Below are 21,475 nucleotides of genomic sequence, written 5' to 3'. Positions count from 1 at the left end.
TCCACGTGCCAGGTCCATGGTTGGCTTCATGAAGGGACCAGCAGTCCTAGAGTAAGTCAGAGGCATCTACAAGCCCCAATGTCATTTCGTGGCATCCATCAGCCACCCCGGGGTCAGAGCTATAAAGAAGAAGAAAGCATACCCTGGGTTCGGAGAGCGTCCCTGAAGAGAAAGCAGTGAGGGGCAGCCTCGGTAAGCGCTTCCCGGACTTCCTGGCTCAGCACACATGAGGGAGCCACACAGACTGGCACGGTTTTGGGGAGGTCAGAGTTATTCTCATCTTGCATTTGTAGGGTGACATCGGTCACCATCAGCCAAATCTCCGTTTGCTGCAGAGGAAACAAACTGCTTAGCTACAATTCAAAGGCACAGTCAAGTCTATTAACCTTAATACCATTCTTTTATTACATTTTTTAAAGTAATAATGTTAGATGATTGTTACTAAGAATTTTAGATATCGTTCCAACAAATACTTCCAAATATGCAAGAGACTCTGCATATCTTAGTCAACAGCCCCCACCGACATGGCTGTGCCCCGAGAGTCCTTACCCTGCACCTGTTTAAAGGGTTCCTTCCCTGGGATACAATCCGCCCTCTCCTGGCACTACTGGACTTGTCCTTGAACTACTCAGGGAGAGGACAATGTTGCTTTCCTGTAGATCTCACATTCCCATACCTAGAATATTAATTACCATACTGTTTTATATTTAGTCCTTACACATTCTTCTGTCCTGTTAGATGTAAGTTTCCTAAGGATCAGTGACTCTCATGAATTGAACGTTTATATCCCTTCCAAATCCCCAAATCATAGGTTGAAGTCCTAACTTCCAATGTGATGGGAATGGTAGGTGGGCTTTGGGAGGTAATTAGGCCACAAGGATGGAGCCCTCGTGACGGGATTAATGTCCTAGGACATGACAAAGTTTGTTTCCTCTCTCCGCTCTCCACATTGTCAGGATACAGGGACATATCCTGTTGAAAATCAAGAGGGTCCTCACTAAGAACCTGACCACGTTCGCCCCTGTGCTCTCAGACTTCCATACTCCAGATTTGTGAGAAATAAGCCGGTGCAGTTTAAGCCACTCAGTGTACGGTATTTTGCTATAGCAGCCCAAACTGATTGAGATAGGAATACTTAATTGTCTTCAGACTTTGTATAGTGCTGTTATATAAAGCAGCTAAAAAAATATCTGTTGTATCTGCAACAGTTTTTAAAAATTTTTTAAAAGTGCTTTTTCTTTTTTTAATTTAAATTCAATTTTGTTAACATACATGGTAGTATTAGTTTCAGGGGCAGAATTTAGTGATTCATCAGCTGCATGTAAGACCCAATGCTCATTACATCAAGTGCCTCTTTAACGCCCATCACCCAATTACCCTATCACCCCACCCGCCTCCCTTCCAGCAACCCTCAGTTTCTTTCCGCCACTTGAGAGTCTCTTATGGTTTGCCTCCCTCTGTTTTCCTCTTATTCTATTTTTCCTTCTCTTCCCCTATGTTTTTTTTCTTAAATTCCACATATGAATTTAAGAAATCATATATTTGTCTTTCTCTGACTGACTTATTTTACTTAACACAATGCCCTCTAGCTCCACAACACTGTGAATGGTAAGATTTCACTCTTTTTGATGGCTGAAATATCCCAATATATTTGTTCTTCCAATCCATGAGCATGGAATGTTTTTCTTTTTCTTTGTGTCTTCCTCAATTTCTTTCATAAGTATTCTAGAGTTTTCTGAGTACAGATCTTTTACCCCTTTGGTTAGGTTTATTATTCCTAGGTATCTTGTGATTTTTGGTGCAATTGTTAATGGGATCGATTCCTTGATTTCTCCTTCTTCAGTCTCATTGTTAGTGTACAGAAATGCCACTGGTTTCCAGGCATTGATTTTGTATCCTGCCACATTGCTGAATTGCTGTATGAGCTCTAGCAATCTTGGGGTGGAGTCTTTTGGGTTTTCTACAGAGAATATGTCATCTGCAAAGAGGGAGAGTTTAACTTCTTTTGCCGCTTTGAATGCTTTTTATTTTTTTGGTTGTGTGATTGCTGAGACTAGGACTTGTGGTACTATGTAGAAAAACAGTGGTTAAGAGTGGACACCCTTGTCGTGTTCCTGACCTTAGGGGAAAAGCCCTCAGTTTTTCCCCACTGAGGATGATATTCGTCTTTTGGCTTTTATGACATTGAAGTATGTTCCTGCTATCCCTACACTTTGGGGAGTTTTAATTGAGAAAGGATGCTGTATTTTGTCAAATGCTTTTTGTGTATCAGTTGAGAGAATCTTATGGTTCTTTCCTTGTCTTGTTCATCAGGGATACTGGTCTGTAATTCTCCGTTTTTTGGTGAGGTCTTTGTCCTAGTTTTGGGATCCAGTTAATGCTGGCCTCATAGAAAAAGTTTGGCAAGTTTTCCTTCCATTTCTATTTTTTGAAACAGTTTCAGAAGAATAGGTGTTAATTCCTTAAATGTTTGGTAGAATTCTGCTGGGAAGCCATTTGGCCCCGGACTCTTGGTTTTTGATGACTGCTTCAATATCCTTGCTGGTTATGGGTCTGTTCAGGTTTTCTGTTTCTTCCTGTTTCAGTTTTGGTAGTTTATGTTTATAGGAATGCATCCATTTCTTCCAGATTGCCTAATTTGTTGGCATATCATTGCTCATAATACTGTCTCATAATTATTTGTATTTCTTTCATGTTGGCTGTGATCTCTCCTTCATTCATGATTTTCTTGATTTGGGTCCTTTCTCTTTTCTTCTGGAGAAGTCTGTCTAGGGGTTTATCGATCTTACTAATTCTTTCAGAGATCTGGCTCCTAGTTTTGTTGATCTGTTCTACCATTGTTTTGATTTCTATATCATTGACTTCTGCTCTAATCTTTATTATTTCTCTTCTCCTGCTGGATTTAGGCTTTACCTATTGTTCTTTTTCCAGCTCCGCTAGGTGTAAGGTTAGGTTATTATTTGAGACTTTTCTTGTTTCTTGACAAAGGACTATATTGCTATATAGGTTCATCTTAGGACTGCCTTTGCTGCATACCAAAGGTTCTGAACTGTCATGTTTTTACTTTCATTTGTTTCCATGTATTTTTAAAATTCTTTAATTTCCTGGTTGACCCATTCATTCTTTAATAGGATGTTCTTTAACCTCCATGTATTTGTGGCCCTTCCAAATTTTTCTTGTGGTTGACTTCAAGCTTTACATCCTTGTAGTCTGAAAATATGCATGGTATGATTTCAATCTTTTTGCACCAGTTGAAAACTGATTTGTGACCAAGTATGTGATCTACTGGGGAATGTTCCATATGCACTTGAGAAGAAGGTGGATTCTGCTGCATGTGATGAAATGCTCCGAATATATCTGTCAAGTCCATCTGCTCTGGTGTGTCATTCAAAGCCCTTGTTTCCTTGTTGATATTCTGCTTGGATGATCTGTCCATTGGTATAATTGGGGTGTTAAAGTCCCCTACTATTATTGTAGGATTATCAATGAATTTCTTTAATTTTGTTAGTATTTGGTTTTTATATTTGGCTGTTTGCATGTTAGAGGTATAAATATTTATGATTGTTAGATCTTGTTGGATAGACGCTTTTATTATGATCTTTCTTCATCTCTTATTATAGTCTGTTGGATGTAAGGATTGCTACTCCAGCTTTCTTTTGACGTCCATTAGCATGATAAATGGTTCTCTACCCCCTCACTTTCAATCTGGAGTTGTCTTTGGGTCTAAAATGAATTTCCTGTAAGCAGCATATTGATGGGTCTTATTTTTTTAATCCATTCTGATACCTTATGTACTTTGATTGGAGCATTTAGTCCATTTACATTCAGGGTAATTATTGAAAAAAATATGAATTTAGTGCCATCATATTACCTGTAAAGTCACTGTTCCCATGGACTGTCTGTGTTTTTTTCTGGTCTTTACTTCTGGGCTCTGTCTTTGCTCAAAGGATCCCTTTAATATTTCTTGCAGGGCTCATTTAGTGCTCACAAATTCATTCATTCATTCATTCTTTCTTTCTTTCTTTTCTTTTTTCTTTTCTTCTTTTTTTCCTTTTCTTTTCTTTTCTTTTCTTTTCTTTACTTCCCTCCCTCCCTCCCTCCCTCCCTCCCTCCCTCCCTCCCTCCCTCCTTCCTTCCTTCCTTCCTTCCTTCCTTCCTTCCTTCCTTTCTTTCTGGAAACTATCTCTACTTCCATTCTGAATAACAGCCTTGCTGGATACCCTATTTTTGCCTGTGTATTTTTCCCATTTAGCACATTGACTATGTCATGCCAGTTTTTTCTGGCCTGCTAGGTCTGCTGCTGGACTTACGTGTCTACCCTTGTAGGTTAAGGTCCTCTTCTCCCAAGGCACTTTAGGATTTTCTCTTTATCTTTAAAATTTGGAAGCTCCACTGTAATATGTTGAGATGCTGATCTATTTTTGTTGATTTTGAGTGGGGTTCTGTGTGCCTCTTGCACTTGAATGCCTGTTTCCTTCCTCACATTAGGTAAGTTCTGAGCTATATTTTGTTCAAATGAAACTTCTGCCTCTTTCTTCCACTCCTCATCTTCTGGGACCCCATTATATAATGCTGATATTATTTTTGTTTTATGGAATTACTGATTTGTCTAAGTCTCCCTTCATGATTTAATAGGTTTGTTCCAGGTCCTTATTTTCCATCATTTTATCTTCTGTATCACGGATTCTCTCTTCTGAATCATTCATCCTCATTTTTATGGCTTCCTCTTGGGTCTGTATCTCTCTGCAATAGCATTTTCAATTTCAGCTTGACTAGATTTTAGTTGTTTTATCTTTATAGTAAGGGATTCTCTAGTGTCTCCTATGCTCTTTTCAAGTCCAGCTAGTATCTTTCTTTTTTTTAAAAGATTTTATTTATTTTTTTGACAGAGAGATAAAGAGTGAGCACAAGTAGGGGGAGTGGCAAGCAGAGGAAGAGGGAAAAGTAGGCTCTCTGCTGAGCACGGAGCCTGATACAGAACTTGATCCCAGGACTCTGGGATCATGATCTGAGGTGAAGGTAGATGCTTAACCAACTGAGCCCCCTAGGCAACCACAGCTAGTATCTTTATAATTGTTATTTTAAATTCTAGTTCAGACATCTCACTTAGATCCCCATTGATTAGATCTGTGGTAGTGAATTCTACCTCCTGCTCTTTCTTTTGGGGTGAATTTCTCTGTCTCATCATTTATCCAGAAAAGAAAGGAAGAAAGAAAAAGAAAAAGAAAAAAACTGACAAAAACAACAATAACAAGTACAACAACAACAACAACAAAAACTTCAGGAAGTGTCTCTGGTGTATACTATGTACTCTGTGATGTGTGTTTTGGTTGTATTTTCCCACTGATCTGTCTTCTACAGTGTTCGTTCTTGCTTGTAGTGGGGAATGTTTGGACCTTTAACTCAATGTGCTTTGATTTGTTAGTCAAGATAAGCCTTGGAAAGGAAAAAAAAAAAGAAGAAGAAGAAAAAGAAAAGGCAGATCCAAGACACTAGAAAAGGAACAAAAATGCAAACAGACAAACATAAAATGATAAGCCTGCATCTGCCACATTCTCTCCCTCTGACTGTGCAGATTGTTTTCTTAATCCTCAGATTGTATTCCTGATTGTTCAAAGTAGTTGGATGTTGTTTCAAGAATGAGGCAAAGTCAGTGTCCCCATACTACTGTGTCATCTTAACTCTAGTAATCATCTTTCTTTTATTCTTTATTTTTCATTATAATTTTATCTGTAAAAGTTGTAATGCCTTTTAAAGTTCATTTTATTTTATTTTTTTCTTTTTTTTAAAAAATTTTTATATATTTATGATAGTCACACACTCAGAGAGAGACAGGCAGAGACATAGGCAGAGGGAGAAGCAGGCTCCATGCACCGGGAGCCCGACGTGGGATTCAATCCCGGGTCTCCAGGATCGCGCCCTGGGCCAAAGGCAGGCGCTAAACCGCTGCGCCACCCAGGGATCCCTAAAGTTCATTTTAATGGCATTTTGCCCTTTCCCCTTGGTCAGGGTTTAGGATTCAGTAGATCCAAATGGGGCCAACGATTTGCCTGGGAAACCCTTGTATTTCCCTGATGGTGAGTGAGGTTGAGCATATTAGAAAATACCATCTTAATTAATTGATAAAATATCACAGGGCTGGGACAAATCAACTGTGTGCCTTCTGATATGAAGACAGTATTTTTATGTGGTATTCCTGACAAGGATGATATCTAGCAAATCTAAATGGAGAGATATCCTATTTAAGCATTGGTCTCTATTCTTAAAAACTGTCAAGGTCACAGAAGATACACAAAGATGCAGAAATATTCCATTTGAAGAAGAAAGAGAGATGATAACTAAGTGCAGTGCATGATACTGTATTGGACTGTAGAGGTATAAATGATTTTGGAGGAACAATTAGCAAAATCACATTTTAAAAAATGGTATATTCCAGGAAGGGCAAAGTTCTACAAGATTACATGCAGTTGGGAGTTTTTCTGACAATCTTCAAAGATTTTAGATACTCTTTCTAAATACCTTGGATTTGGCTTACTATCTCCTTTTAAATCTCTTGATGAGCCAAATGGACTAGTTTCTTTTGAAATTAGCTATTGAATTATCTTTACCATTGGGGTTATGAACACAACCCGTAACAAATAATATCCTCTGTAAAAAGACACAAATAACCAATTAATTCAAAGCAGTGATACCAATACAATTGCTAAAATTTTATTAAAAATAAATCTCTTCCCCACAAAAATGCCCAATTAATTTTGACAAAGTTGCAAAAGCAATTCAATGGAGGAAGGATAGCCTATCTGGTTGCTGGAACAACCAGACATTCATAGAAAAAAAAAAGGGGGGGGGAACCTTGACCTAAACTACACAATTTATACAAAAACCAACTCAAAATACAGCATGGACCCAAATGTCAAATTACAAATCTTCTAGAAAAGAACATAAAAGATAAACTTTGGGACCTAGATAGGCAAAAAGCTTTGAGTGCCTTAAACTTTATGACAAACGCATGATCTATAAGATGGAAAGTTAATAGATTTGACTGCATAAAAATGAAAAACTGTGTTCTGCATAATCCCTGTTGAAAAGGGATCCCTGGGTGGTGCAGCGGTTTGGCGCCTGCCTTTGGCTCAGGGCACGATCCTGGAGACCCGGGATCGAGTCCCACGTCAGGCTCCCGGTGCATGGAGCCTGCTTCTCCCTCTGCCTGTGTCTCTGCCTCTCTCTCTCTCTGTGACTATCGTAAAAAAAATAATAATAATAAATAAATAAAAAATAAAATAAAATAAAATCCCTGTTGAAAGGACGAAGAGAAAAAGTACAGACCCTGAGAAATATTTGTAAAATACATATCTGACAAAGACTGTATACAGAGTAAAGAACTTTCAAAATTCACCAGTAAACAAAGAAATAATCCAAACAGAAAATGGGCAAAACACAGGAATACACCTCTCACCAAAGATACAGATGACAAATAAACATACAAAAGGACGTTTAACATCATTAGTTCTCTGGATGAATCTCTAGAGAATTTCATTAGTTGAAAACCACCACCACCACCACCACCACCAAATAGCTCCCAAAGGAGCTGTTATAGGTTGAACTGTGTTCCTCCAAAAAGATCCATTGAAGTCCTAACTCTAGTACCTTGGAATGTGAACTAATTTGGAAATAAGGTCTTTACAAATTTAACCAAGTCAAGATGAAATCATTACAGCAGGCCCTATGTTCAACAACAATATGACTGTTGTTCCTATAAAAAAATGAAACTTGGACACTGATAGGCACAGAGGGAAGACCACATGAAGACACACAGGATGAAGATGGCCATGTGCCTAGGGCGGTGTGTATACAGAGCCGAGGAAGGTCAAGGATTGCTGGCAAACGCGAAAAGCTGGAAGACGCAAGAATTTTCCCACAAGCTGTCACAGACAGCACAGCCCTGCTGACACCTTGATTTTAGATTTCTAGCTCCCAGAAGTGTGAAATGACAAATTTCTGTTGTTTTACACATCTAGTTTTTGGTAGTTTGTGCAACTGGCTTAGGAAACAACACTTATATTGCATGGTTCCATTTGTGTAATGATCATGAAATAACATAATTATAATGATAACACCAGATCAGGGCTTGTTTGGGTGTTGTATAGTGGCTGTGTAGACATGGGGTATTAGGATGGGGGAGGATGTACGGGAGATACCATATATTTCTTTGCAGTCTACTGTGAATCTGTAATTCCTATGAATCTAAAAAGTTAGAATAATTTTATTCAAAATAAAATTTAAGGGGGTGCCTGGCTGGCCCAGTTGGTAGAGCATGTGACTCTTGATCTTGGGGTTGTAAGACAGAGCCCCAGGTTGGGTGTAGAAATTACTTAAAAATAAAATCTTAAAGAAAAAGTTAAATACAAGAAAATACGTTTTTGCCTTGCATGACCTAGCCATTTGTATAATGGAAATACAACTGAATCTTCTTTGAGAACTCAGGTTCTTGCAGTGACTCATTGTGTCAATTATTTTTATAGATTTTATTTATTTATTCATGAGAGACACACAGAGAGGCAGAGACACAGGCAGAGGGAGAAGCAGGCTCCTTGAGGGGAGACCAATGTGTGACGCGATTCCAGGACCGGGAGATCAGGGCCTCAGTTGAAGGCAGTCTCTCCACCATCTGAGCCCCCCAGGCATCGTGCCACTCTTAAAGTCAACTGACCCTGTAGAATACATAGGTGATTGACCTGACCACACAGTGGCCCTAGGAATTAGCTTATTTCCATTTCTCCCCAAGGAAGTTATTAGTTTCTGGTGATTCTCTGTCCCACAAAAGCAGCATACAGGAGGTAGAGAATTTTAGTGCATTGAGGCATCTGTTCCATTGGGTTCCAATCTCCTACTCCCTAAGTACCACCAATTCTTTGGTACATACACCCACTGAACCCCAGAGCTGCGGGCAGGCTGCACCTATGGCACTGGAAGCATATTTCTTGGCAGAAAACTTAGAACAGAAGGGTATTAGGGTTTTCAACCAGCCACAAGGCAGGGTTCCCTCATCCAAGTGAGGCAGATGACCTGCAGTCTGTCTTTCTCTGTCTTAGGGCTCCACTCCACTGGGGCTGCTCTATTGTTGAGACTTGGCTATGGTGTATCTGACACCTGTTCTTTTTACTTTCCACCTCTGCTACCAGCTGGGGCTGTGAGCAGGTGAGGCTCTGTGGGCAGGAACTCGTGGTATATTGCCCCTTAGGACACTATTCTATCTGCAGAGTATATGGTAGCTGCGTAGTGAACCACTGCCTGATGGCACAGCCCTACGATCTGGAATGTGTGTTAGAATAATAGGAACGTGCCAGATGCCAAGCATGTCTTAACATACTGAGTGTCATGCAGATGGCGGGCGGGGGAGTTTGCAGTCAGCCTTCAGTTCACTTCAGGGCTGGAAGGTAAGAGACCATCAGGTGCCTGGACCTCATCCTCACTGAGGGCCTGTCCCCCTGCCTGTTGAGTCAAATTCTGGGGTGGCCCATGGGAAGCACTGTGACTGACAATCGCTCTCTTATTCCTCAGGAGAGGTACCAGTTCATTGTCAAATGACTAAAAGGTGAATGGAGAAAAGGAAAACGAGGGTTGAACGTTGGGATGTTCGGTATCCTCCGGTGACAGATTTGCAGGGATGCTCCTCTTGGAGTTAAGGGCAACCAGGGGTTTCTTTCTTGCAGAACTTATGGCATATGCTCAGCTTGCCAAAAGCAGCTCTCGTCTGCTTCTTGCTGATCCGTCGTGTGGGATGGCAGCAGACAAGCAGCTCTTCCAGGCTGCAGCTCTCCAGCACTGCCAAGGCCTCCCAGGAGCTGCAGCGCTTGCTTCCTCTGTTGATCAGTTCTGAAAGGGACTAAGCTCAATCCGGAGATTCCTTCCTCCACCTCCTTTCTTTCCTTTCTGCAACTTGTGCCAGAAAGGAACTCACAGTGCTGGGCTAAGAACCTTTCGGATGACCTATGCCTAGACTGTTCCATACCCAGGACTTACCACAGTGGCTGGCAGGCTGCACCTGCACAAGGAATGGATTCATTGCCTCAGCACGGAGCATGCATAAATGGACTTTTAAAATGCTTTTCTGTTTCAGCACCCCACTAATTTCTATGAGAGGCTATTCCTTTAATGACTTTATAATACATTATCAGAAAGAGAAAGGCAGAGGAAATGATTACCTGTGGTCTCTGATAAATTACTCTGGCGTAGAAAGTGCAACGGGTACTAAGATCATCAGTCTGGAAAGGCAACGAAGATGGTGAGAACATCACACAAAGCACACAAATACAGTAAAAATAATTAAAAACCCTGTTAGAAACACAGATGTTACCTGGAGAATTTCTCTTAAGAAGTGGGGAACTGGAGGCTGGTAAAGCTTAGAAATAGAGTCTCCTTCAATTATATCAATTTGTCCCACACTGGGATGAGCACTGAGGATGTAACAGAAGCTAGGAGGAGGCACATGGGTTTTTACCTGTTTAAAATGAAGGCAAAGACAGAATGTGAATATGCTAGTAAAACATTCAAATACACTTAAAATCTACTCTTTAATACATAGATATTTACTCACAGATGCATTCTATTTCTCTGGAAGGTTGTAGAAGAAATAGACTATATTGTTTATCACTGGGAACAAGCATAATAACTTTTATACTTTTTGAATTTACTGTGGATTTAAGACTTCATTAAAAAAATTCATTCTTCAGAGTATAATTGAAAACACCATTTAGAAACTTCTTCCCCCTAAATAATCTAGAAATGGGCACTTTTGACAACTATTTTCCTGGTCTTGCATGGTATAGTCATAGTTTGAGCGGTCTGCTGGGGAGTCAGCTACCACACTAACAAGACGGCCCCCAGTCAGCCACTGGATAAAACTCAGGGTGGAGAAGGGACACATTTTGATCAGTCGGTTTAAATACATGCGAGCAACTACCATAAACAATGTGATGCAGCAGGAAAAGGGAAATCCCTGGCTCACCTGGTGGTTGAATGAATATCCACAGTTTATTTGCTAGGTCATGTGAGTCTGTGCTCTAATTGGTAATTGAATGTTGGTTCTAATAGTGATTGGGAGGTGGTGGGGAAAACATCCTGTGTCTTATTTAGTACGAGCCTAAGATGCTGATTGTTGCGATGACATGCAAGGTTGTGGTTTAAAAACTCTGCCATAGATTAACCTCAAGGAGAATGGACTGCGGCAGCGGCAGAGAAAGCAGCCAGAGCTCGGACTTTGGAGGGAGGTGAGCAAGTGTGAATCTCGGTCCTCCTGGCTCAGTCACTGAACCCTCCCTTTTCAGGGACGTGGACTGGGGGTGGGGCTGGCTCAGCAGCTGGCACAGAGCAGGTGGTGCCCAGGGGAGGTTCCTCAGATGCCGGCTTACCTCTTCACAGGTTTGGCCACGGCCAGGTGCTTTTAGAGGCATCACTGGGGGCCACATGGTATCGATCAAACTGAAAAGCCCCGCTGTCCTGGAAAAATAAACGATGTTGTACGATAGTATTCATCACTTAAGTGCCGCTTTATGATCTGGGCATATGCAGGTTTGCTCGACAACACCATCCCTAATGTCAAGGAGACGCCATTCGGGGAGCACGGTGATTCAGATGGTGAAGACAGTGTCACACAGACAGACAGGCCTCTGAAACTGCCCGAGAACAGGAAGGCGATTGTTCATCAAATTATGATACATCTCCCCAATGAAGTATTAATCAGCCATTGAAATGGTTATATAGAAAATATTTAAACACATGGGAAAATGTTTCTGATACCTCGCTACAGGAAAAGCAGGCAACAACTTACAACGTCTTTCTCTATGCACGTACCTACATGTAATAAGCCAAAGGAAAAGGAGACTGAAAGACATAAAAATGATTTTAGTGGGTGTCTGAGGAGAGCTCAGGCAGGATATTTACTTTCTTCCTTTGGCTTCTGTGTGTCTCCTATCATTTTTCCAAAACAGGTATGTGTTACATAGTAAGACAAATCACCAATTTATCGAGTTATCTAAAATAAAGAATATAGCCAGACACAAAAGGACAAATATTTTATGATTCCATTCATGGAGCTCCTACAGCAGTTAAACTCATAGAAGCAGAGTAGAATGGTGATTGCCAGGGGCCGAGGGAATGGGAAGTGGGCAGCTAGTGTTTTCTGGTTTGGGAAGGTGGAGACATTCTAGGGATGGATGCCGTGATGGACACACAATAGTGTGAATGCACTCGATGACACTAAAAATGGTTAAGGTAGAAAATTTTGTGTTATGTACGTTTTACCACAATAAAAAAAAACCTCCTGTTTTAGTTGCTGTATGTATGAGTATGTGCGGATACACACACACGCACACGCAGATTTCACAAAGGCTTCTTAGATTCTGCTGTGTCACAAGGTCAATAGCTATTGTTTACTCTTTAAAAAGCTTGTGTCCTTAACAATTAATGTGACATATTCTTATTTATTCCAGTGTTTGATAGCAAATACTGTTTTAGGTGGTTAGGATCTGGCAGTTTACAAACCTGAACAACTCAGAACCTGAAAATCACATACCCGGACAAGACTCAGGCACCTCCCACCTCCTTTGGTTTCTCACACCAATTACCATAGAAAAAGCCCGCGCAGGGCGCGGCCGTGACACTAGCTTAATATCTTAACTGCGAATTTTCAGGTTCTGGGTCAAAACCAAGCACAAAAATAAGCAAGGGCAGGGAATCACATGCTCAAAAAGGACTGCCGAGTGACAGTGTCCTGCTGCCGCTGTGTGAGCGGTCACAGGGCTGTGACCAGGGGCTGGCCGAGGTCGGGGAGGGCCGCCGGGCAGGTTCAGGGCTGAGCTCGCGGGACCTCTCAGCGCCCTCCCCGACCGAGGGACCGGGTGGGTCTCTGGGCCTCCTTCCCCCGGCGCCCTTGTCTGCACCGTGTGTGCCCGCAGTCACCACGGAGGTCACCGCAGAGTCACCGTGGGGGTCACCGCGGAGGTCACTGCAGAGTCACCGTGGAGGTGACCACGGAGGTCACCACAGAGTCAACGCGGAGGTCACAGCAGAGGTCACCGCAGAGTTACTGCAGAGTCACCGCGGAGGTCACGGCAGAGGTCACCGCAGAGTCACCGAGGAGGTCACCGCGGTCACGGTGGAGGTCGGCCAGCGCCTCGGGTACGCTGGCTTCCTGTCTGCAGCAGAGGCGACCCCGTAAGACGGTCGCCGATTCCTGGCCCTCCCGTCTCCTCGCCTCAGAAATCGGGGGAGCTTGGTAGCAGCTGCCGCGTCACAGGAGGGAAGCGGTGACCAGGTCACACGTGCTGCGGCTTCGGGCCGAGGTCCTGGGGGGCCTCCCAGCGCGCAGCCCGGCGAGTTGGGCCCACGGGGCCCACGGGGCTCTGCGCTCGGCGGACCCGAGCGGCGGCCTCTGGAAAACCTTGTGCAAAGGACACAGGTGAAACCTGGACGCACGGAGGGGTCTCCAATTTATGACCATGAAACCCTTTTTGGCGTAAGGGCTATTAACATCCCAAGAAATCAGTGCTCCCTGGCGTCTTCCCTGAGAAGTGCTCTGCTGCCAACCGAGCCGGACACAAGCTCTGTTAGAATTTGATGATGCTTATTTCGAGGATGTTGACGGCTAATTTAAAAAGTTTGCACGGCTGCTGCATTTCAACGTAGCTTCTGCACAGGATCGCTATGCATTAAATAAAAAGCTCATGACCCTTATTAAAAGTCAGCTTCTCTTCTGTTTGGAAAAATAGGTATGATTCAGCTGGCCGCTGCTCTGTGAACTAGAGCCTCCGTCCCGGGCAGCGCACATTCCTCAAGAGGACTCTGGCCTGACCTGGGCGCACGTCGGGCTAACTGTTGGCACAGGTCACCTGTACTGTTCCTCCCACTTCGGTTCATTCCTTACCATTCATTTTTGCATAAGGTTTCACTTTGTGGCATAGGAAACTCATTCTTTCTAAAAAGCCATCCCTTTAAAATATATTTAAACAACAAACAAGCTGTCCAACAGGGTAGAGGCACCAAAAGTTTGTATTTTCACTTTTTAGAAAGTTTATAAAATAAACGTTTAATTAAACTAGAGGGGTCAAGGGACGCCTGGGTGGTTCAGGTTATGACCCGAGGGTCCTGGGATTGAGTCCCACATCCGGCTCCCCGCAGGGAGCCGAGCCTGCTTCTCCCTCTGCCTGTGTCTCTGCGTCTCTCTGTGTCTCTCATGAATAAATAAATCTTAAAAATCTTAAAAATAAATAAAATAAAGGGGAGAAAAGGATATATAAAGTCATTATGCTTATACTATGATTAAAAAATTTGAAAATGTCATTTTGCTAGAATAAATAAATTTCTAGGATATATCTTAATTTATAGACTGCATGGAGTAAATCTGCAGAAAAACCTGCACCACATCTCAGAAAATTATAAAGCTTCTATAGCTATAGTTTTGTTTCTGGTAACATGAACTTTTTAAATGGGAAGACATGCACACGTTAAAATTATATTTACCAAAGTGCACACTGACATTTTGCTATGTATATTTTACCACAACAAAAAAATATTAGTTGCCACAAAAATGAGTATCTAGTATTTTGATTGGGGTCTCTGGGGACTGTTGATAGTTCATGAAAAGGGGCATACTCCCTTCTGTGTGAGATGTGATGCAATACGAACACCCCAAACTCTTCACTGCACCATAGGAACACAGAAGGTGGTATAAACCCAATTTTTAAAATTGAGATATGGCACAAACGAAAACTTCATCCTTTTCAAGTGTATAGTGCACTAGTTTTTAGTTGTGTTCATAGACTTGGGCAACTTTCATCACTACTTTCAGAATCCACTACTTTACAGGCCAATACCCTCTAGATACATCCCTGCTGTGCCCACCAGCAGTCACTCTTGCTACTGATCTTGCTGTTTTTATGGACATTGTAAATAAATGGACTAATATAAGATGCAGTCTTTTGTGTTTGGCTTCTTTGACTTGGCATACTTTTTTTTAAGGTTCATCCATGTTATGGGATGTGCCAGTACTGCATTCCTTTTTTGGCTGAATAATATTCCATGGTATGGATAAATGACATTTTATTATCCATTCATCGGCGCATGGACATTTGGGTTTTTTCAACTTCCCAGGTGTTGTGAAAACTGCTGCTACAAACATCCAAGTACAAACTTTCTGTGTGGGCATGCATTTTCAATTCTCTTGGGTAGGTAACCTAGGAATCATTTTGCTGGGTCATACAGTAATTCTGTGTTTAACCTTTTGAGGAACTGCCCAACTGATTTACACAGTGCTGTGCCCTTTTACATGCCCAACAATGTGTGTGGTTATAAATCCAATTTTGTTTGTAAGTTAAATACATACATTTTTTAAATTTTGGAAACATGAAACTTTGTATCTGGAAGGATTTATAAAAGAACTCTTAAGTGTTTTTTCCCTACATTCACCTCTGTGCCTTTTGGACACTGAAATTTTAACAAGAACATATATTACTTTTATTATCTATTTTGAAAACCAAAAATCTAGGGCTCTGTTATGACAGTGGTAACCACTGGAGAGAAGTGTCTTGAGTGAAGAGAAGATCCTCTTTATTCCTACACAGGTCTGGTCAGAGCCTAGCTGTGACACCCCCCCCCCCCGCCCCCCCCCGGAGCCATGGGGCTGCAGACAGGTTCCAGGTTGTGGGAGACTAGAAAGAATGTACCTTTTGTGCCTGAGTGTGGGCTACATGGCAAATGCTATTGCTGTTACAGGTAGTTTCAGATACTTTCAAATAAAGTCCCCTAAAAGTACTATCATTTAATTCATAGATATTTAACTGTTAGATTTTTTTTGACTATTTAATCAGTAATTCATTTGATTTTTAAAAAATTTTTTTTAAAAAATTTATGATAGTCACACACACACAGAGAGAGAGAGAGAGAGAGAGAGAGAGGCAGAGAAACAGGCAGAGGGAGAAGCAGGCTCCATGCACCGGGAGCCCAACGTGGGATTCGATCCCGGGTCTCCAGGATCGCACCCTGGGCCAAAGGCAGGCGCCAAACCGCTGTGCCACCCAGGGATCCTGATTTTTTTTTTGAACTAGCTATAGATTCACAAAAAGTTGCAAAGATAGTAGAGAGATCCTGTGTAGCTGCACTCACTTTCTGGTAAATAGTCTGGGTGTGTGAACTACTAGCATAGAGTAAGCTAGTGAGACAACTACTAAGTACTCATAAATGCAAAGTATACTCTTTTCAAAGACACTTACTCCTGTAACCAACAGCACAAGCAGGATGTGGGATCCAAGATTTCCTTTAAAATGGTTTTCAACTCAGGACGCCTGAGTGGCTTAGTTAATCGCCTGCCTTTGGCTTAGGTCATGACCCCAGGTCCTGGGCTGGAGTCTTATGTTGGGCTCCCTGCTCAGCTGGGAGCCTGCTTCTCTTTCTCTGTCTGCCCCTGCTCATGTTCTGTCTCTCACTCTCTCTCTCAAGTAAATAAATAAAATCTTAAAAAAAAAATGGGTTTCAACTCTTCCTTTCCTTCTAACAAGAGTTTCAGGGAGAGGAGACCAACTTGAGGGCATCTCCAGAAAATGTCTCACAAATTTGGCATGAGTCTGAAATGGTGTCACCACTCAGGTGTCTCTCCTGGGGTTAGTAAAAGTCAGGGTGCCCCACTGGAGGACAACAATGGTGCATGGAAATGAGTAAGCTGTGCATGCTCAGAGAACATCAAATGAGTACATCCACTTAGAGAAATTGTGGCTGAGAAAGGCCACTCTCTGGCCTCTGACTCATGGTGCTCTTGGTCATATGATCAGTTATGGAAGACTGGGGTCAGTCCTGGGGCAGCAAGGTAGGCACTGGAAAGGAGGCTGTGAGAGTAAGGAGTGTGACTGGGGAAAATATCAAAGAGGAATGTCAGAAATATATACAAATAGATGAGGAAGGAAATGGGGTTCCAGCCTCCTTGCTATTTGAAACAATGCTAAATTTATATATTTTTACACAAATTTTATAGATTCTTTGGTACAACAAATGATTGACTTCCTCTGGTCTCATCATATCCAATCTTATTTATCTTGACTGGTAGATGATTATTAATACCATTTGGAAAACCATCTACTCCAAGTAAGGGAACCTAAGACATTCAAGGCCTCCAGCCCACTGGAAGAAGGCAAAGGTGGTAAGTTTCCCCTCTGCATACTAGATTGTTAACTGACATTACCTGCTTGCTGGGCCTGTTTTCTTAGTTATTTTAGGGGCTATTTTCCCCATCTGATATTGTATTATCTAACTACTACTCTCAAGTCTTCACTGGGTAATTTAAGACTGCCTAAACCACTTTCTTTTGGGTGTGGGTAGAGTGGAATTTGCTCCAGGGCATTTAAACCACAGTGGTGATGTCAACTATAATAGGAAGGCAACATGTAAGGAGGCAACCTGGTCCACTGAGTGAGTTCATACTCAGATTTTTTTTTTTTAAATCAAGGATATATTTTGGATATTAAATGTTCCTAAAATTTGCCATTGTAGTTGGTACTTTCTCCATACCTACTATTATAGTAGTGCTCAAAACTCTGCAAGAAAGATGATCTGAAAAATGGAATACTTGAGATCTATGCGTCTCAAAGTGGGGCTCACTTGGTGAGCCCTGGAGGTCTCTGACACCTTTTCAGGTAGCCCACAAGGCCAGAACTGTTTTCTAAAACCTTAAATTCCTTTCTCACAAGTGCACAGTGAGTTTTTCAGAGGCCAAAGGAGGCATGATACTACAACAGTTATACCTCACTGTCTTCTATTGGTCCAGACATTAAAGAGGTCAGCAAAACATAAAACAGCACCACTCTTCTCACTAACGTGGTTTTGTTTTAGAAAATAGTTCATAAAATGCTACTTATGTGATTATTTAATGGGTTTATTATTTGGATTTTTAGGTGAACTCAAAAATATTTACTTTTTTTCAGTTTTAATTTCAAATATGGTAAGTATTAATCAACATAACCAACATTTAAAAAAATCTCCTGGGTTCTCATTAACTTTGAAGAGTATAAAGGGCTTCTGTGACCAAGAAATGGTCTCTTCTTTAAATCTTTTTTTTTTTTTAAGATTTTATTTATTTATTCATGAGAGACAGGGAGAGAGACAGAGAGACAGAGAGGCAGAGACACAGGCAGAGGGAGAAGCAGGCTCCATGCAGGGAGCCTGATGCGGGACCTCGATCCCACGTCTCCAGAATCATGCCCTGGGCCTAAGGCAGGTGCTAAACCGCTGAGCCACCCAGGAATCCCCTACTCTTCTTTAAATCTTAATGTTGCCAAGACTGACTCCGCCACTTTCCCTTCCATGCTGGTCTCCCTCTATGTGCTGGATGATGGCCACCTGCCGTTACAAGACAGAGGCTGCACACCTTTCTTTACATAGCACTGGCTCTATGTGCTTGAACTCCTACCTATCAGAAGACAACAGGCTAAAAAATAATAATAATAAATAATAAAAGAAGACAGAGGTTTCATGAATTTCTAGTAAGTTTTATGTTTGGATATAATCCTAGTACAATCTAAGAAATAATATCTTCCTTATTCCTGAATCATTACTAATAGTGCTCAACTTAGGAATATTTTTTTCAGTTGTAAAAATGACTTTCCACTCTGTTGATCTAAAATTAGATCAACACAATAATTCTCATCGTTTTATACTTTCTTGTGGTCCAACATTCAACAAGAATATAGTAGTTCCAGAGGTAGGCCAATTGGCAGAAAGACCTATGGGGATCCCGAGGAAGGTGTCCTCCTGGGGCTGGGAGCAGTGAGGGAGGTGCACACTAGCTCACCCTGGGGAGGGGGCCTGCCTTTAGGAACTGCCTGCACTCCCACTGTGAATGCCTGTCAGAGAACAGCAAAGGTGAAGCAGTCTTGAGACTATTCCTGCAAGAATCATTGTTAATATTTGTGCAAGAATATAGGTGTGAGAATAGGCTGAGGAGTCTTACTTGTAGGTGTTCAAAACCACTCTGGGAATCCTAGAAAGGCAACAAATTCTCTTTTCTAGGAAGGTATTCCCTCTTGAAAATCCAGATATAAGCATAATAATAATAATAGCTACTAATGATTACTTGGTAATTTTATTATGGTCCAAGGACTGTTTTTTTTTTTAAGATTTTATTTATCTATTAATAGAGACACAGAGAGAGGCAGAGACACAGGCAGAGGGAGAAGCAGGCTCCCTGCGGGGAGCCTGATGTGGGACTCGATCCTGGGACCCCGGGGTCACGTCATGGGCCGCAGGCAGACGCTCTACCGCTGAGCCCCCCAGGTGACCTGGGCCAAGGACTGTTTTAAGAATTTTATATATATCGTTTCATTACAACCCTGTTTGTATAGAACGGAATCATAGCAAATCAATGGACTTGTTCAAGGTTACCCTCTCTATTAACACATGGTAGTTTAGACTTAGGTAACAAGAAAGCATTTCTTCAGAGGCCTTCACTGCCCATGGCCTGGTGCCTGTAATCTTGCAGGGCTGGCTCCCTTTCTTGCAGCGTAGGTACCTCCTACAAAGGGTCCATGCTACACCCACACCATGCCACGGGGGAATACAGAGGTTCCAGGGGCCACAACCAGCAGGCAAGAGGCTGAAGCCAACTCCGTATCAAACCACTTCACTGGGATCTGGTGACATTTTTAAAACCTTCTCTTGCCAGGTATCATGTGGGTCAAAGTTCTCTATTATTCAGTATAGCACGGGCATCACAACCCCTGAGGAGATCCTGGCAGTCAGAAAGGTAATCGGAGGGCCCCAGCAGAGCTGTCTGGAGAGCAGCTGGCCATACCCTCACCTCACAGGCAGAGCCCCTTGGCCTGGCCTGGGAAGGTGGTGCTGGAGAGGTCGGGGGGAGGGATGTGTGCACACACACCCGAGGACACTAGTCTCATTCCCAAGGTATTTCTCCACTGGGCAGAGGGGAGGGTACACTTGAATGGGAGAGAAAAAAAGTAAAACTAAAGAATAAAGCAGTCATAGAAGGACATTTTTTTAAAGTAGCTAAATGAGAAAGAATAGTCAGCAGCAACAGCATCAGCAATGTATTGTTACGGGTGTGGGGGCAAGGGAACAACATGACCCCTCTCTTCAAAGAAAGGCAGGAGTGTAGTCACATTGCACGGGCCATCTTTCCAAGGCCAGCTACATTTATGTCGTACAGATGAGAATGCTCAAAGAAGGAAATGTTAGAGCATCAGTTCCTATCTCCTAGACCCAAGTGAACACAGTCTAAAAAAAGATTCACTAGTGGCCTTTGTCACATGTTTCTTTAGAGGGACTGTCAATCATCATGGAGCTTACAGAGGAAGGCTCCTTAGGGATGTGCCTTCGCTGTCTCACAGGCTAGGCTGACTATGCAGCCGGAGTGGCCCCGGGGTGTTCAGAGCACCGATTTGGGCAGGAGAGCTGCGCCCAGGAGCCCACAGCACGTCACCACCACGTGGGATGCACACGGCAGCCACGGGGAGTGCGCGCGTGGGACCTGCACCCCTTCAGGACAGTAGGCTGTCTGGGGGACACACAAAGGGTCTTCACCATCAGTCTCAAGTGGCTGCTACCTAAACCCCACCTTATTCTCTCCTCCCAAGGCCTACTGCCATCTGAAATCAGCTTATTCATGAAAAGTTCTCAAACGGAAGCACTGAGGCAACTTGCTATGTGTGACATCAGGTGCCAGTACGCTGGGTGCCTCTCCATGTGGCACCAGAAAGTAAGCCTGGGAAGGGGCTGGGTGGTGCAGTAAGCACAGCGTGCCTGACCACATGCACTCCCTCCACCATTGCGGCATCAGTGCACCTCACGCGTCACACCCACATGGGGGCACTGAGCACACCTGCGCTCAGGAGGCTGGCTGTCTCGTGTCTCACAACACTGCCATGTGAGAATCTTTCAGTTCTCTTCGACTCTCCTCAATTCTCTTCAATTATCTCATCTTCATTACACTCAAAAGAGAATTTAGAATTAAATAAGCTTCTGTCATGATACTGAAATATACTTCCTTCAAAAAGAGTTGGTCTACTAGAGAAGACATCCCTAGATGGCCCGGGAGATCCTTAACAAATTGATAGGAGCCATGGACCTTGAGATCCTAATAAGATTAGATAACCAGTGATTGAAAAATGTATCCTTATGCTGGTGAGAAGGTAACCTGGGGCGGTCGCTTTCAAAAACAGTTTAGTAGTGACCCAGCAATCCTGATCCTAGGAATCCACCCTAGAGAACTGAGCACTTATGTCCATGCAAAAATTGTATAGGAGTGTTCCCAGAAGTTACTATATTATTCACGATAGTCAGCAAGTGGCAACAATCCAAATGTCCATCAACTGATGAACACATAAAGAACTCTGGTAAATCCATATAATGGAGTATCAGGCAGCCATAAAAAGGAATGGGGGTACCGCGACATGCCACAACTTTGAGGTTTTGACGA

The 21,475-nt window shown here is 42.5% G+C and overlaps 1 protein-coding gene across 5 annotated transcripts in view; it reads right to left on the bottom strand.

Moving 5' to 3' along the window:
- The window catches only part of SPIDR (scaffold protein involved in DNA repair), a 418,420-nt gene that overhangs the window by 22,323 nt on the left and 374,622 nt on the right, over window positions 1-21,475 (bottom strand). For all 5 annotated transcript variants that reach the window (XR_011995736.1, XR_011995737.1, XM_072729264.1 and 2 more), the window contains 4 exons: window positions 11,412-11,499; window positions 10,358-10,501; window positions 10,206-10,265; window positions 143-329 (listed from right to left, as the gene is read on the bottom strand). Coding sequence is in view for 3 of the 5 variants with exons in the window: in XM_072729264.1 (XP_072585365.1) it covers window positions 143-329; window positions 10,206-10,265; window positions 10,358-10,501; window positions 11,412-11,499 (479 nt within the window). In the remaining 2 variants the exon portion in view is untranslated. The remainder of the gene's footprint in view (window positions 1-142; window positions 330-10,205; window positions 10,266-10,357; window positions 10,502-11,411; window positions 11,500-21,475) is intronic.

This window comes from Vulpes vulpes, chromosome 12 (genome assembly GCF_048418805.1).
Source record: "Vulpes vulpes isolate BD-2025 chromosome 12, VulVul3, whole genome shotgun sequence".
Taxonomy (NCBI): Eukaryota; Metazoa; Chordata; class Mammalia; order Carnivora; family Canidae; genus Vulpes; species Vulpes vulpes.
This window is presented reverse-complemented; position numbering and strand designations above follow the sequence as displayed.